The 17,735-nt window shown below is 32.8% G+C and overlaps 2 protein-coding genes and 1 pseudogene across 2 annotated transcripts; 2 read left to right on the top strand and 1 right to left on the bottom strand.

Moving 5' to 3' along the window:
* The first annotated feature begins 1,957 nt into the window (after window positions 1–1,957).
* LOC114368122 lies at window positions 1,958–3,310 on the top strand (annotated as a pseudogene).
* Window positions 3,311–8,455: 5,145 nt separating this feature from the next.
* On the top strand, window positions 8,456–11,569 carry LOC114367457 (pectinesterase/pectinesterase inhibitor PPE8B-like). The gene is made up of 3 exons (XM_028324649.1): window positions 8,456–8,917; window positions 9,320–9,850; window positions 10,600–11,569. Exons 1-3 carry the CDS (start codon window positions 8,605–8,607, stop codon window positions 11,289–11,291), a joined length of 1,536 nt encoding a protein of 511 aa, XP_028180450.1. The 5' UTR covers window positions 8,456–8,604; the 3' UTR covers window positions 11,292–11,569.
* A 1,132-nt stretch (window positions 11,570–12,701) lies between these two features.
* On the bottom strand, window positions 12,702–17,735 carry LOC114368121. Its single transcript, XM_028325473.1, has 5 exons — window positions 17,670–17,735; window positions 15,830–15,964; window positions 15,701–15,748; window positions 15,125–15,226; window positions 12,702–13,289 (listed from the first exon to the last, which is right to left on the bottom strand). The coding sequence occupies exons 1-5, from the start codon at window positions 17,733–17,735 to the stop codon at window positions 12,702–12,704; spliced, it is 939 nt and encodes a 312-aa protein (XP_028181274.1).

The raw sequence follows: 17,735 nt of genomic DNA, 5'->3' as shown, positions 1-17,735 counted from the left end.
TTAAGTAAGCAGACATTTGCAAACAGAAATTAATGGTTGTGAATTAAAGCAAAAGTATGTTCTATCCTAAGTAAAAGCAATAAACGAGAACAAGTAAGTGTGAAAACAAATATCTAAAGGCGTTGGGTCCTCCTACTGAGTAAGTTGATGCAATTAAAGATGTTTTTCTAATTAAAGATGTTCTTGTGTTCTATGCTAAGGACAAAAATACCAAACACCGATTCCTCCAGAGTTTGGATTAATTTAAATCAAACTTCGTTCGCAGATCCCTCTTGTTGAACTTAGCCTAATTTAAACGGCATTATACTCATAGCATAATAAAGAAAACTAAAACCCTACACACTATCCCTAGCAATGCAGTTATTCAGTCCCTGCTCTATCAAGTTCTAAGGAAACAATACATTTCTCAATGCTAAAGTCCCTAATAGCACACACAAATGGGTGATCAAGCCACAAGCATGCATACAATAAGCATAGATAGAAGCAGTGAACACATAAAACAACCTTAATTAGATATGAAAAAGAGTTTACATCAACTACTCAATAAGAATCCCCAACAGAGGGTTTTAGCCTTTCATGGCAAGGAAGCTCCTTTTACACTGAAGAAGAGGAATCAAGAGAAATTGCTTGCTTACAAAGGAGTGAGGATGTCTCCTCCACCTCTAGGAATCTCACAATCACTCAAAAACTCACTAATCTCCCTAAAAGATGAAAACTTGGCCCCTTGCTCTGCTTTACGCTCTCTGAAATTCACACTCTTCAGGCCTCTGAGTAGTGAACAGTTCTCTTGGCTCCCCCTTTCAATTTTGTGCAAATAAAGCTTAAAATGGGCTTCCTGATCTTGACATCGTGCTTAGCGCGAGTAAGTGAATTTGAGCTTAGCGCCAATCTCGCGCTAAGCCTAGAAAGTGATAGACGACTCGCTTAGCGAGCTGATAACGTGCTAAGCGTGTGCTTGTGTAGCATATGTCTTTCCAGATTCCCCTTTACTCGCTAAGCGCACTGGTGCTGGGCTTAGCCGTTAATGCACGCTAAGTGCATTGAGCTCGCTTAGCACGATGACTCCTTTGGCACTTCTTCAAAATAGCTCCTTTTTGCCTGAAATTAAAGAAAATTTAACATTAATTCCATGTAAAGAGGCTTATACTGAGCAGAGATCAAAACAAAGCAATTTTATTTACAATACTACCAAAAAGAACCATAAATTGAGAGATTTATATACATTTTGGAAAAATTTTCTATACAAAAGTTAGTTGTAAACGACGACTAACACTACTTCAATTTCGAGTTAGGTTTCTATAAACAGGAAGGAAAAAGAAATATGCACATCCACTTAATAAATGAAATAACACTATCCACAAACCAAATAACTTAACATGCCAAAACTTGTGTAGGTGAGTACCTTATGTATTAAACCTACCTTACTTTTTACCAAAAAAACCTACCTTACTCAATAAGGCAATCAAGCCTTTCTTAATTCTTATGGGTTGCGTTGCTTTCACGTCAGAATAATAGATTTTATAAAAAAATATTTTACACTTATTTTAAAAAAAAAATAGAAAATGATAAGGAACTGTTGCTAGATTAAAGTTGCTTTAGTTATAGTTTACACATTTTAAATTCTACTTTGAAGTGTGCAAATTGAACTTCACTCAAAATTATAGTATTTGAGATTTTTTTTTTTGGTAATGAGAAAATTATTATTGATTACATTTACATATAACTTAACATGATTTTAGAACTTAAATCATATTTGAAGTGGAAAAATACCCATCCTATGTAATTAAGCCATGATGTACAAACTATATTCTAAAGATGTTGTTGTTGCATAATAGGATAACTCTAGAAAAACCCAAGCAAACATGTGAGTTTTCAAATAGAATACTAAGTTTATATAGTAAGAAAATTTAAGGACATTGCAAGTTGTGCACTGCTCATTATTGTCTTGACATGCGCCATGGTTCATGCTCTTCTTGGTTCATTCCTTGCAATGGCCACAAAAGCAAACCATAAGCTGCCACTGGGACCATCCCGTGTTCTCATCATAGGTAACCTCCTTGAATTGGTTGAAAAGCCTCACAAGTCATTGGCAAAGCTTGCTAAGATACATGGCCCAATAATGAGCCTAAAGCTGGGACAAATAACCACTGTTGTTATGTCTTCAGCACAAATGCCCAAATAGGTGCTTCTAACCAATGGCCAATTCTTGTCAAACCGAACCATTCCCCAATCTGTGCCAGTTCTAAACTATGAACAATACAACCTTGCTTTCATGCCCATTTCACCTCTTTGGAGGGAACTCAGAAAAATATGCAACACTTAGTTATTTGCCCATAAGTCTCTTATGCTAGCCAAGACGTTAGGCGTAAGATAGTGCAATAACTAGTCTCCGATATACATCAAAGCAGACATATTGGTGAAGCAGTGGATATTGGCACAACAACATTCAAGACTACCATAAATCTTCTATCAAACACTATTTTCTCTGTGGATTTGATTCACTCTACAGGTAAAGCAGAAGAGTTGAAGGACTTGGTGACCAATATCATAAAGCTGGTTGGAACACCAAACTTGGTAGATTTTTTTCCAGTGTTGAAGATGGTTGATCCACAGAGCATCAAAAGACGACAGAGTAAGAACTCGAAGAAGGTGTTGGACATGTTTAACCACTTGGTTAGCCAAAGGTTGAAGCAGAGGGAGGACGGGAAAGTCCACAATGACATGTTAGATGCCATGCTCTACATTTCCAATGATAACAAGTACATGGACAATATGATTGAACATCTCTCACATGTAATTAATCTCTTCCCCTATCCTACGTATATATTGTCATTTATTTTAAATTATGTTATTTTATGAATCACTATCTAACTTGGTAACTGAAATTTGTGGTTGAATTGAATAGGATATATTTGTTGCGGGAACAGATACAACAACATCCACCCTTGAATGGGCAATGACTGAATTAGTCCGCAACCCAGATGTAATGTCAAAAGCAAAGCAAGAGCTTGAGCAAATGATTAGTAAAGGCAATAATCCTATAGAGGAAGCAGATATTGGTAAACTCCCATACTTGCAAGCAATAGTAAAAGAGACATTAAGGTTGCACCCACCAGTTCCATTTTTACTACCACCAAAAGCTGGTAAAGATGTGGACATAGGTGGCCACACCATCTCAAAAGATGCAAAAGTGCTGGTTAATATGTGGACTATTTGCAAGGACCCCACATTATGGGACTCATCTAACTATACATCCCATGTGGTGGCATCAAAGTCTCTGCAACTGGCACAAACAAGCCTCTTCTTCTAACACTTAGTAGCAATCACAGAACAAATTTCCAGGCTTTCTTTTAAATACAACAAAAAACATTTAAAAAAAATGATATCTATATATGTATTTTCAAGTGTATTCAAACCACTCATCTTTCACGGTTAGGTTGGCATACAAAACAAAATCGACCAATATTTCATTCAAAACCAGTATTTAAAGAAATAATAAGAGACAAGGAAAGGAGAATAAAGATCGAATGCTATCCCTTCAAAGTAAAATTTGAGAATTGTTACAACTATCAAAAGTTGAAAAGAAAACTTACAGAATCAAAAGTGTCAAAGAGAACAACCTACGAAACAACAAACTCACGAACCCGCGAACCCACCAACTCACGAACTCACGAACCCACCAACTCAGGAACTCATGAACCCAACAACCAGGAGCCAAGACTATGTCTAAAACCTACGAAACAACGAACTCACCAACCTAAAGTTAACATTCTATAGGGATAATGGTTAAAGCAACATGAAGGTTTGCCCATGTACTTGTGTGTGTCACAATTGAGCTCTAATGCTCCTTATATAGAGAAATATGAAAGAAGAAAACAAAAGACCCCTTTAGTCAAGAACAGTTAAATTACTATTCTTTAACTCTGTCACAGTTTCCATTTTTACAAAAGCTAATTATGAAAAGACTCAACGTCGAAAATTCGACAAAAGCAAAGATTCTTGTCTTAATTTACAACTGTATTTTGGTAGGATGTGTCTGTGAATAATCAATTTTTCGAAGACTTTGTAATGGTAACACTTTCTTCTTCTTGGACATTTCTTGAAGATGAACAAAAAATGTCTGATGAGTCTTCCATGGAAAGATCAGTGGATGGAAATGGCGGGGTTTGCTATCTGTGGCAACCATTGGCTTCATATATCTCTTTATCTTTCTTTTCCTTTTGGAAAAACTGTAGCAATTTATTGTTATGTTCTACCGGAAAAGGTATGAAACACTTCCCATTGTATGCTAGTAGAAAGAGTTTTGTGTCATAGGTTTCTCTTATTAGGTCAAAATCTCTTTTATCAGATTTTGAGAAAAACCATTGATAACTCAGTGTTTGTGCTCTCATGAGGCTGTATTGGTATTGTATATTGTCTTGCACTTCCTAGTTCTCATATTCATCATTAAACAAACAGGGAAAGTCCTCGTGGTCTTCTGGCAAAAGTTTTATAGCATGAGAGGGGTAATTTTATGGGGTAAAATTGCCTGGGCAGGTTACAATTTTGATGGAAATATAGTCCATCATTTCAGCTTGTATCAGGTTTGTGGCTTCATTTATAGACGGATCAAACCCCTCAAATCTGTTCGAGGGACGAATCAAAATTGATTACAACCATAGTCCGAAAGACTTTTTGTGGTGATTGCCAAGTCTTCGAATCCGAATGACTTGAACTGGTCCAGATCTAATCTGGCTTTTTTGAAAATAAATTTTATTTTACAAGGACAATTAATTTTATCCTCGCAAAATGGAATTTTATTGGTACACACGAATGTCTGGTTGAAGTAGGCATGGACACCTATGTAAAGGCCAGGAATCTGAGTTTGGCTGGTGTGAACCTTAAACAATGATCTTCGTATTTTTTTTTGAAGTTATCAAGGTTCAAATTGTTTGTTGGTCCGGGAACATTTGGACTGACAGAGTCTTTGTAAGTTTTGAGAGAGGTCTTGGCTTTGTCAGCATTTATGATTATAGTCGTGGGCTTTGGTTCGAGGGCTTTTTATTTTATTTTATTGATATTGGTGGTATTTAATTCAAGGGTTTTTTCTGCTTCTTCTCTTGAATAAAATTCTTTATAGATTGGGCTTTGAATACCCTCCTTTGCTAACTAAAGGTCTTTGAAGTTGGTATAAACACCTTTATGGGATCCTGATAACATGACAAAGTTGTACAACCTTTTCCGGAAGAAGAGACTTTTGTGAGGAGAGAGACTCCTTGATTATCTGCTATGCAGAAATTGTATAAAACACAAATTATGTCATTTTTAATAGAATAAACGAATTGTTCATTATTGTTTGTATGTTTTAGAATATTTCAAATATTGTCAATAAGATAATTGAATTTGTCATTGATAGCTTCTCTACTTTTGTCCTTGATAAATAACAAATTTTATTTTTGGTTCGTAATAAATTTTGTATTAGTCCCTTTAAAAAATATTTGATAGGAACAAATAACAAATGGAAAAAAATTATCAGGGACTCAATCCAAAAATAAAATATTAAGAATCTAAAACAAAATTAGTTAATTTATCAAAAACCTATAACATATTTAAGCTATTTTTTTAAATAATAATAAATATGGTGGCAACTATAAATAAACGACCACTATTTATTTTAATATATTTAGATTGTATTTTCTTTATAATTTTTAATCTTAAAATAATAATAAATGTAGTGACAGTTCAAAACTGTCACTATTTATAAATGAAAACTATCTAACTGTCCCTATTTAAAAATACAGAAAATAAAAAACTAACATTGTCAGTCTCAATTGGACGGAAAAAGTCTAACTTGAGCATTTTTTTTAAAAATAAATATAGAAAAAGGATCTAATTGAAGTTTTCAATCAAACAAAGACCTTATTTAATATTTAAAAAAATTAAAAGGATCATATTAATAATTAAGTCAAAATAATATTGTGAATTTAATCAATCATTAATTTAAGTTATCTTATAATTAATATCGAAATTCATATAGAAAAAGTCACTCACACAATGCCCTAACAAATGTCATCTTACATTTTTTGTACACGGACAAAAAAAACTATTAAATAAATGAAAGCAATCATAATTAAAAAATTATTATTAATATTACATTAAAAAATTATTAGATCATTATGATTCATATTTATTTATTTTTCTTATTTCCTTTAATTTTTCATGCTTAATTATTAGTAAACACGTTATATAAGAATTAGAGTAAATTGTATTAATACTTCCTAGGGTTTCCTCAAATTATCTTGATATCTCTTCTTTTTGTATCTTACACTGTTTTTTCAATTGTTTGAAAAATATTATGTTAACACTCATTACATTAAATTAGATTTAATTATTAATTTGATCTTCAAATTAGTCTAAAAAATTTAATTTAATTCCAAAGTTTTAGAATATTTAATTTCATCCTTAAATTTTTTATCATTTTTATTCAATTAAGCTGATGACATTATTAGGATTATGAATTTCTAAACAATTTTTATTTATGAATAATGGGGTTTTTAACATCCACTTCTTTATCTTTATTACTATTATTTTAAAGAATATAAACAATTCTCTCTTTCTTTTTCACAGTGGTAACCAGAATGCCACATGGTGATGGTGAAGGCTGTTGGGGCCATCGTTTCCCACAGTGGCAGACACGAACATACCAGCCTCGAAGGGAGATCACCATGCCCCCAACGATAAGGGGCCACGTCGGTGGTTACAGGGAGTCGTACTTCACGGAAGTTCAAATTTTTATTTTTTTAAGATAATAATAAATATAGTGACGGTTAGATTAATTGGACGAAAAAATTAAATTGATGCATTTAAAAAAAAAACCTGAGAACCATATAAAATTCTTTAAAAACTTATACACTAAATTAAATCTTTTAAAATAATTTGAGCATCAAATTCATAATTAAATCCAACAAATTGTCTCTCTTAATTATTTATAGAACATTATACCATGTACGTTTATAAAAAAAATGTTGTTATAAATATTAAAAAATAAAAATTAAATTTTGTTAAAAGAACTTAAAACAATTAGAGTAATTTACTCTAAAAATGATTCTTGTACGTGCCCCATGAAGGTCAAGACGCGGAATCATATTTGAATAATGGGTTTGGTTCACTTTGAAAGAAGACACTGCATTAGTGCATAGAGACTCTAATTAACACTGAGATTACTCAAACTTGACATTTCCACTCTTCAGAGTAGTCCCTTCCATCTTACTACCCTTTAGCGATTAAGATAACCCTCTTAAGTCTTAATCAAATTCCCCTATCTGCCCATGCTCTGCTAGTGCTAACTACTTCATTAACAGAACCCTCTTGATTAAATTCCGCTATCTGCCAATGTGCTAGTGCTAACCAGTTCATTCCATTCTGCAAATGCCCCGAGTCCGATGAGTGTCTATACCCTTAAACCAAATTTTTTCTTAGATGTACCAAACATCTTAAAAATTCATATTTTTGGCAAAATAGAAATTCTAATATTTGATTTATGAAAAAAATTATTCTTCAATGCAAATTTGTAAGGAGAGTGTGCAACTTTTTTTGTATTTTTTCTTGACTAAAATAGGGTTTTGATCTTTAATAAGTGGCTGTTTGGTTTGACTGTTTTTTGTTTTCATTTTCATTAGAAATAGAAAATGGTGATGAAAATGCATTTGGTTGGATTTTTTAAAACATTTTCAGTGAAAATATTTTCTCAAACGAAATAATAAAATCTCGTTTTCAGTTGAAACCAAGAACCTCATTTTGGATAAAATAAAAACGCGGTGGCAATAAATGTAATTTTAAGTAAATCTAAAACTACATTTCCTTTTAAAAATGCATTTTGAGTGTTTTTATTTCTTGAAAGCAGAAAACAAGAAGTCAAATCAAATATGTTTTCAGAATTCTAATCTTTCGAAAATAAAAATAGTTCTCGAAAAATGAAAACAGAAAATGAAAATGTAAACCAAACACACTCAAAATTTTTCAAATTTTGTATTTGTTATTTGTTAAAAAAATTTCTTCCATTAATTTTCTAATAAAATTTAATTTAATTTTTTATGTTTGACATTTTTTTAATTCTTAATAAATTAACGAATTTTATATTTGTTCTTTCGTAAAAAATTGCATTTAATATAAGTCTTTTTCAAAGAAAATAATTAAAATAAAAAAATTATTGAACAATAAATAAAAAATTAGTAATTTATCAGATACTAAAAAAGAGTGTCAATAATTTTTTATTTATTTTGCAAAAGAATAAAAATAAAAAATATTAAAAAATAAACACAAAATTTGAATATTTATTAAAAATTAAAAATATAATTTGACATTTATTTTCTTTCTTTTTTAATAACTAGTTATCTTAAAGATGAAAATTACGAGATATATATTGTTTGAATTTCCCTTCATCTAACACATATATTACTTCCATCAACCAATATATCCCTTTGTCAAACAACACGTTCTATCATCATTCTCTTCCCCCATGACTTTGGAACTTTCTTCCAAATACTACTATTAAGCAATACTATCAGTTTTCTTAACCCCACAAACATTTGTCATACACGTCTTAGGCTTAATTCATTCACTCCAATGGCTGTTTTCTCGACCAAACAGCTGAGTACTTCAACTCTGACCACCACATTCATCATCTTCTTTGTTCGCTCTGAATTCGCGGGACTCGGTAGCCTGAGAGTTTCTCCTTCTGAATTCATAGGCTCGGTGACCACAGTAGGCGATGTTTTGCAAAACGTTACCTCCATTCTCAAGTCTGAGTTCGTCAGCAATGTCAACAATAATGAGTTTCATCTTTATGATGCCGCCGCCATTTTTGCCTGTCTCGATTTGTTAGACTTGTCAGCTGATGAACTCAGCTGGTCCATTTCCGCTGTTCAAAGTCCCCAAGGTGATTTGTTATGTCTCTCCTTATTTTCACCGAATTTTGGTGTCCTTAGGTTTTTACATATAATTACAATGTAATAGTATGTATTCTTACTTTATGTGCCTTAACTAAGTGTGACACTTAGTATGATATATATTTTTACGAATGTCTAACAAAAATGTGTTAGATCAATGTCATGTAAAAAATATATATACACAAATAAGACCTCTAATTAAAGTATTTTTTAAGATAGAAATGTATTTCATTACCTGTATTTAAGTAATGTGGATAATTGTCTAGTTTTGGTTCATTAGTAAAAAGGGTATCAAAATACTCTAAAATTGAGAGGCACCAAGTAATTAATTATCTTAAAACTAATCACAAACACAATGTACAAACACTCCATACTCTTGTTGTTTATTGCAGGGAATGATAACAGTACTGGTAATCTGAGCTCTGATTTGAGGACATGGCTGAGCGCTGTACTAGCGAATACAGATACATGCATGGAAGATTTTGAAGGTACAAATGGTAATGTGAAGGGTTTAATATCCACAGAAATTGATCAAGCAAAGTGGTTACTCCAAAAGCTACTGACCCAGGTGAAGCCATATGTGAATGATTTCAGCAGTAGAAATAGTAGGGATAAATTTCCTTCATGGGTTGAAGCAGAGGATAAGTTGTTGCTGCAGACAAATGTGGTGTCTGCGGATGCTGTAGTTGCTGCCGATGGGACTGGGAATTTTACTAAGGTGATGGATGCTGTGGAAGCAGCACCTGTTTATAGCATGAAACGCTTTGTGATTCACATAAAGAAAGGTGTTTACACCGAGAATGTTGTGATTAAGAAGAAGAAGTGGAACCTTGTGGTGATTGGTGAGGGTATGGATGTCGCTATTATCTCCGCTAATCTGAGTCGTAATGAAAATTTGACCACATTCAAGACAGCTACCTTTGGTGAGGACACTTTAACTAAATAGTAGAATGAGGAATATTGGTCACATTCTCTCTTATACTTTTCTTTTAATATTTTCACTGTGATTGATTGAATTTGTTAAAAATAATTGATTTTGGTGGGTTCAGTTTTAGGTTAGAAGAGAAAATTATTAAATAAAAAGTAAATTTATCAAAATTAATATTTCTTAACAAATTTAAAAGAAAGATTAAGAAAGAGTGTCATTAATATTTTTTATAGTAGAAAAAAATAATTTTAACTTTTATATAATGAATCTAATGAATTTTACACTGTAAACTTATTAAAAATCGTTTAAAGTATTACATTATTATGATATATGGGTCAATAGTTTTTATCATATTTATTTAACAGTGTAAAAACTGTAAGTACATTCTAATTAAATTAAAGAATAATATTATTCCTTTGGTAAATTATTATGATATATGGGTCAATAGTTTCATAATATTTTTATTTTTTTTATTAATTGTATCAGTCCTTTTGTCTCATATTTTTAATGTGAAAAAAAGGTTTGACAAATTATTATGAAAATAGGCACAAAAAAATTATTTCACTTTATTCTTTATGTATTTTACTAAAACTTTAAATCAAGCTAAATATAAAAAAGTAAAAAATAAAAATAAGAACACTTCATTTTAATAAATTTAGATTTGTGTATGGAAAGAAAAGAAAAACAGTAATTGCCTCTTTCAACATTGCTGACTTTTCTTATTCTTATACTTTTACTGTGAAGCTGTGAATGGCAGAGGATTCATAGCAAAAGGCATTACCTTCAGGAACACTGCAGGACCCAAAAGAAACCAATCTGTTGCTCTAAGATCAGACTCAGACCTCTCTGTGTTCTATCGATGTGGGATTTATGGCTACCAAGACAGCCTCTACGCCCACTCCTTGCGCCAATTCTACAGAGAATGCAAAATCAGTGGCACGGTGGATTTCATATTCGGCCATGCCAATGCAGTGTTCCAAAACTGCACAATATTGGCCAAGAAAGGCTTACAAAGCCAGAAGAACACAATCACAGCTCAAGGCGAAACGTACGCCGATCAATCGTCTGGTTTCACCATCCAATTCTGCAACATTTCAGCGGATTATGACCTTCTGCCCTATCTTAATACCACCTCAACGTACCTCGGAAGGCCGTGGAAGCCGTATTCTAGAACAATTTTCATGCAGTCCTACATCAGTGAGGTGTTAAATCCTAAAGGGTGGCTAGAGTGGAATGGAACAATGTATTTGGACACTTTGTACTATGCTGAGTACAAGAATTTTGGACCAGGAGCTAGGCTTGATAATAGAGTTAAATGGCCAGGGTACCATGTGATGAATGATTCTAGCCAAGCTTTTAACTTCACTGTGACCAATCTTATTTTGGGGGAACTATGGCTACCTTCAACTGGTGTAACATTCATTCCTGGACTTTGAGATTGAAAACACTGCCACACATTTTTCCTTTGCTGATGATCAAACTTCGACAAGTGATTATCATTTAGATCAAAGAAGAAAATAGTAATTATAAAATAATTGCAGAGATTATTATAGTTTGGTGTTTACTTTATTAATTAGTACTTGATGATTATTTAATGCATGTTTGGTTTGTTGGCTTCGTGATGAGTCAAGTTCGTGTTCAGCTGATCAAGGTTAATTACTCTATGATTCTTATAAGCTTATCTTTAATTTTAACGTGAAAATTAAGTAGATAATAGTACTTGATCCCTATTTGTATTCTCAGAGTTAGGTGCTTCTCATAAACAATTATATTAAATCTGTACAGAAATAATGATACTTATCGTCTGCTCATTAGTTTTATATTCTTGCATTTTTCCTCTTTTTGTTTAAGAGATTTACTTTTATTTCTTTTACAGTAAGGCCAGTTTCTCTTTCTGTAGAAAATGGTTCAAGAGAGCAGGATGAACAAGCACAACCATTTTATTCTTTTAATACAAATATGTAGATGCCAACTGTCAACACTTTGTTATTTTTTACCCATGGCAGGCAAGATATTCTCTTGAAAAGTAGCCATTTGACAATTTTCACCACCTATGACATTTGTGTAAATTGACTATTTTCCTTAAAAGACCTACACTCGTATTTGAAATAATCTTGTATTTTTTTACATGAAGAAATGTTTTAGGGTCTGATAGCTTCCCTTCCTATCTTTTCCCCTTCATCGATTACAATTAAGCAATTGGTTTGAGTTTGGATATGCTTGAAGAAAACACCCCATGATGTAGAGATATGATCTCAAACCTGTTTCATAACAGCTAGTAGACACAAACACTATTTTAATTGGTTGAATTGATTAAAAGCAATTTGAACAATATATGTGTATATTTGTACATACTGTGTCATTCAAGAAAAATGAGAAGAATGGAATGATTTTTTTCTTTATTAATTTTGTGACAGTAAGTGAGCATTATGTGTGTTATTTTTCTGGTCCCCATCATCTTTAAGGTGTACTTCCCATTAATTATGCTTTTTGTCACATTAATCATGATCTTTCAATGTTAAGCTACCATACAACTTAAACAGAAAGTGAGAACAACGGATAAAGAGGAAGGATATTAATTACCACTTTAATTAGTAATAGTGACAAAAGGTAGGACTAAGAGTCTAGCTCCCGAACCCTAAGTGAAGTGAAACTAAAGGATATAAAAAATTAACATATATCATTTTTCATACATTATGTTCATTGCTACATATTATTTACATTAAGATGTACCTGTCCTATATTTATTTTAACTAATTAACTCTCATAAAGCGAATAACTTTGTTGTGTTATTCAGAGGTCTAGCTAGCAATTGAAAAAAAATTAAAGCTAAAGTATATGAAAGATCAAAGGATGATTGTAAGCATCAAACTAAATACTACCATTGCAACAATGACAATTAAGTTTGGTTGCCTAGTTTCCACTGCCAAGGACTTCTTGGACCTGGGGTCTGATGCCCTAGACTCAAGACTGGGCTTGTCTGGACTGGGTTCAGTTGTTGTTGGTGCTGATGTAGGTGAAGGGCTTGTAGCAAGTTGCTCCACCACCTCAAGCCCAATATCAAATTTGCAAGTACCTTTGGGGGGTGAAGGGTCTTTGTCAGTCATGCTTGCTAAACCATTGAACTCACATCCATTTATGCTTTGATTAGTCACTAACTGGTAGTACGCATTGAAGGCATATGAAGCCTTGGTCCTATTATCCAACCACTCACAAGATGACCCATTACCCAAAGTAGTGCTCCCCGTTGACCCATCACATGCAATCTTCAAGCTATCCTCCATCTTAGGGTCATCAACATTAGCATCTTGAGAAACCACACACCATTGTTTCTTCAAGTAGTTCACCCCTTTTACAGCCACAAGTTTTTTCCCATTCCCCAATTCAACTTGGTACTTAACACTCCCATCATAGTTGAAGATGCCCCAATGTGGCTCAAAGTCACCATAGGCTCAATGCTCTTGGCATTCTCTTCCAACAATCCAAACATATACATCTGGCATCCCATATGGCCTTCTAGGTATTCCTTTCATTTGATTTATATGATCAATTAAGCCTTTGTAGAACCTTTCAGCATTGGAATTGTTGACATTCACTAGTGCAGAAAGTGCATTCTACGTCGGTTATTACTGACTTTCTACGTTGGTTCTGCACCATCTTTGAAGTCGTCATCGTTGAAAGCAAAGGCTTTTGATGACGGTCAGTTAACAACCATCTTAGAATAGTCAATCATTCTAAGACATTTTTTTATTTGAAGATCATCTTTGAATGAGACCATTCTAAGACAGTTTTTAACTAAACACCGTTGTAGAATGATGTCATTCAACGATGGTGTTTAACTTAAAAACCGACTTTGAATAATTGCATTCTACGACATTGTTTACTTAAAAACCTTGTTAGAATTCTCACATTCAAAGAAGGTGTTTTTGTAAACACCGTCTTAGAATGTCATCATTCAAAGTCGGTTATAAAGTTAAACACCATTGTTGAATGATACCATTCTACGACGGTGTTTAGTTAAAAACCATCTTTGAATGATGACATTCTAAGACATTTTTAGGTAGACAATGCCCTAGAATGGTGTAATACAACAATGATTATTTGCTAATAACTGTCCTTGAATACATTCCTTCTAACTATAAGTCGTGTTTTTGTTCCACGTACTGCACCTATTTCACCAAGCTTGATTGTAGCAGTGAATATAAAACAAACTTAACGATAGCAACAGAATAATTTGTACAAATTTAATACCATTCATCAATTTTTCATCACTTTTTCATCTTCAATACAAATGAAAATATTATGTTAGTGAACTATTCATCACTTTTTTCATTCATTTTTTTTTTATCAATGGTAGACATTTATACATTGATATTACATATAATCAACTATAGACTAATAGATAATAGTGTCACTAATATCTTCTCGTATACAATCATTTTGTATCCTATCTTTTCTTGTATGGCCACACATTCATTTAATATACCTATTTCTAACACTTAAACTATGTAAGGAATACACCAATAGGAGAGGCACAACCAATATACATTTGTCTGATATCCCAAAAAAGCATGATAAAATATACATATCATTCTAAACAAGTAGGCTATCATTATTAGAACCATCAACATAAATAGCATGGCCTTGGGTTTTGAAGCTCTGTGTTTAGCTTACAACTAGAACTTCATCTTAAAGTTTCATGTTGGGTTTCGATTTAGCTTGGGGTTTGAATAGGGTTCAACTGCTTGATTTTGGTTAGGCACATGAGTTTCTCCTTCTTCCATTCAGGAAGGGTTGGGAAAAAAATCATTCTTTTGCATTCCCTTTTTAGTTTGGTTTTTTCTCTTCCTCTCGCAATATCCAAATGCACCTTCAAAATAGGGGAACTTTGAAATGTTTAAAAAATAACAAGGGATAGAAGCAGGACCTTATGATCCAACTATCCATTTTTCTATTCACATTTCACTATATGGTCTTTGGTAAATTATATGACATTGACAACCTTAACTACCACCACCCCAAGCATGTGTAGTTTACAACGTTGCAATTCCAGACATGACACTACAGTCTAGAGCCCAAACAATGTTAATGTAAATTCCACTTTAGAGAGAGGGTGAGATTGAAGAACAAGGGAAGACAATTCTTCTACTTTCGCCCTTAGTTAAACTTTTTAGAACAAGGGAAAGCAAATATTCTACTTTAGAGAGAGGGTGAGATTGAAGAACGCATTACTAATATAAAAAATCATTATTAACTGCAAAAGGCATACCTTATGTTTGTTGTACAGTGCTATGTGCCTCTCTTTTGCCTTGCAAATTCCAAGTTTGATCCCATCATTGTCCATGTAACCACTGGGCCATAACTGTGCAAGCTGAAGACAAGGAAGTTGAAAGTTTAAAAAATAAATATATTTGTCCATAGAATGCAAACAGATTAACTTTACCCAAGTCATGCAACATAAACTATACATTAAGTATACACATACACATATATGGTCTATTAAGTAGCACTAATGCTCTTGAAAGAAGACAGTTGTTGGGAAAAAATAAAAACAAAAATGCTCAAAACAAATTGAAAATCATTTTATTTGTTGCTTCTATGGATAGAACGAGGGATTTCATAATTAACAGTTTGTTATGTTACTTTGTATGCAAATAATTTGTACGTATAATAGTTTAGATAAGAAGGCATTAATAAACCAAATCAAACTTGGAGAAAATAAGTCAAGAATTTCAAAAACCAAGCTGGTTGAGTTTTTGGTCCTTAGACAGAAAAACACAATGCAAGCAACCTAATATCTCTGCCATACCATTATTGAGATGAAGATTTAGAAAATATGAACCACCTCAGCATAAAACTTTCTGATCTGTGGACCTACATTTTCATCCAACCCCTATAGCAATCACAGAAAAGATTCAATAAGAAAGCTTTATCACAAAATTTCAAGAAAAATATCTATAGATCAAATCTATACATCTACAGAAAGATCATAGAGATCACAAATCTTGTCCTCCAATGTCGCATCCATAGTAAACTTCCTTTTAGTTATTGGTTTTCCATTAAGATGAAATTCTTGAAAATCACCAGATGCTTCACCTTTCTGTTGTTGCTGAAGTGCCCAAAAAACACCATGTGTCCAAAATTAAATGAACAAAATATCAATTAAGCAAAAATATGATTGAATATCAAGATACAACACTAACATAATAAGATATAGAAAGAAAACACAATTGAGAATCATAACTATAACCAATCAAATCCCTTTTCCAAAGATCCATTAGTAACCTTGCCATAACTAGGGTTTGCAGACCAAATACCAAATTACATCAAATTCATTATTAAGAAAGGTGAACTAATAGAAAGGATGGCAGGAGACATAGTATGGATTTTAAAGGAGAACATGCAAAACATAAGAACACCAAAGAACATATATCACATGATGTTGATAGATACAACAATAAACAATTTAAAGAATCTTAAGCTACACATTCGAAACATTGTGAACTCATCAGAATTGAACATCAGTGAAAATACAATACATGTAAGCCACTTTACCAATATTTGATAAAGAATGCAATAACAAGGGAAACTACAATAAACCTCTTGGATTCCAGAGTTGGTGGCCTAGCTGGGATGTAGCATTAGCCTCTTGGTTATCCACTGTGGGTGGCCCAACTGTAACATTATTCAAAAGGAACTATTCAAAAGAAAATAAAAATTTAGCATTAGAAACAAACATTTCACAATTCCTATCCATGATAAATGTGAACATAATTATCCAATCTTACATTCTGCAACCATTTTTTCCAAATCACAAAGAGCCTTTTCAAGCATTGAAGCTTTTGGCCTAACACTAGAACCCTATTTCTTGTGCATGTTTTCAAATTTCCGCATAACATTCAAATGAACTCATGAACAAGATAGGAACTAATAAAACATATATAGTTTAATGCATACAATTCCAAAATCCATATGCATAAATTTCACCATCACTGTCACAGTTATTGAAACAAAAATGTATAATTCACAAAGTGCTAGTTAAAAGGATAGTTTACTTCATCACTTCATGAATGCCTAGATAATTTACTTCATCAATTCATTCTAAATATAACACAACCCAACCCATGTATGCTAAGCATCCTTTAGATTAGGTGAATGTCGTTTTAAATGAAAAACTATGCTGCATGAAAACCAAGAGAACTAGTCAAAGGACTGGGTTGAACTGTTGAAGCAACAATGATAACAACTGCTTATTGCCTAACATCTACGTAGCATCTTTATGCAAAAGAAAAGGGATTCAGCAGTGCTTATTCTTTTGCCTTATTAATTGGCTCATTATTGGGAAATTCAGCTCTCATTTCATCTGGCACACAAAGGGCATGTTTGGATTAGATTATATTTGGGAGAAAAAAAATCCAAGAATAAAAGTTGTTCTAAAAAAAGTGGCTATGTTTGGTAAATTAATCAAAGTGACATTAAAAAAGGGCTTTTTTATGGTAAATTAATCATCGAAAACCTCAAAATCTCAAACTCAAATCTATAAATTCTTTTTTAGGTGTATTCAGATGTTTGTTTTGACATTTTGATCAGCATTGGCAGCAAACATACAAAACTTAGTGTGAACAATGAAAGTTCTGGACATACATCTAGCATAGAGCACCAAAACATATCAGACAAGTTATACTATTGTCATGCAACACCCTAGTTTTACTGTCCAACCCAACCAGCTTGACACATTTCCCCCTAATTCAACTGAGGAATAATCTACCCACACATTGAAAGGCTAATCATTGAGACATTGTTGAATTTAATACCTCACCAGCCTTCAGGAATGAAAAGTGCATCGATGCCTGAAGAACAACCTTTTGTGCAAACTCCAT

Source organism: Glycine soja, chromosome 9, assembly GCF_004193775.1.
Source record: "Glycine soja cultivar W05 chromosome 9, ASM419377v2, whole genome shotgun sequence".
NCBI lineage: Eukaryota > Viridiplantae > Streptophyta > Magnoliopsida > Fabales > Fabaceae > Glycine > Glycine soja.
Note: the sequence above shows the minus strand (reverse complement) of the source record. Positions and strands in the feature narration are given on the sequence as shown.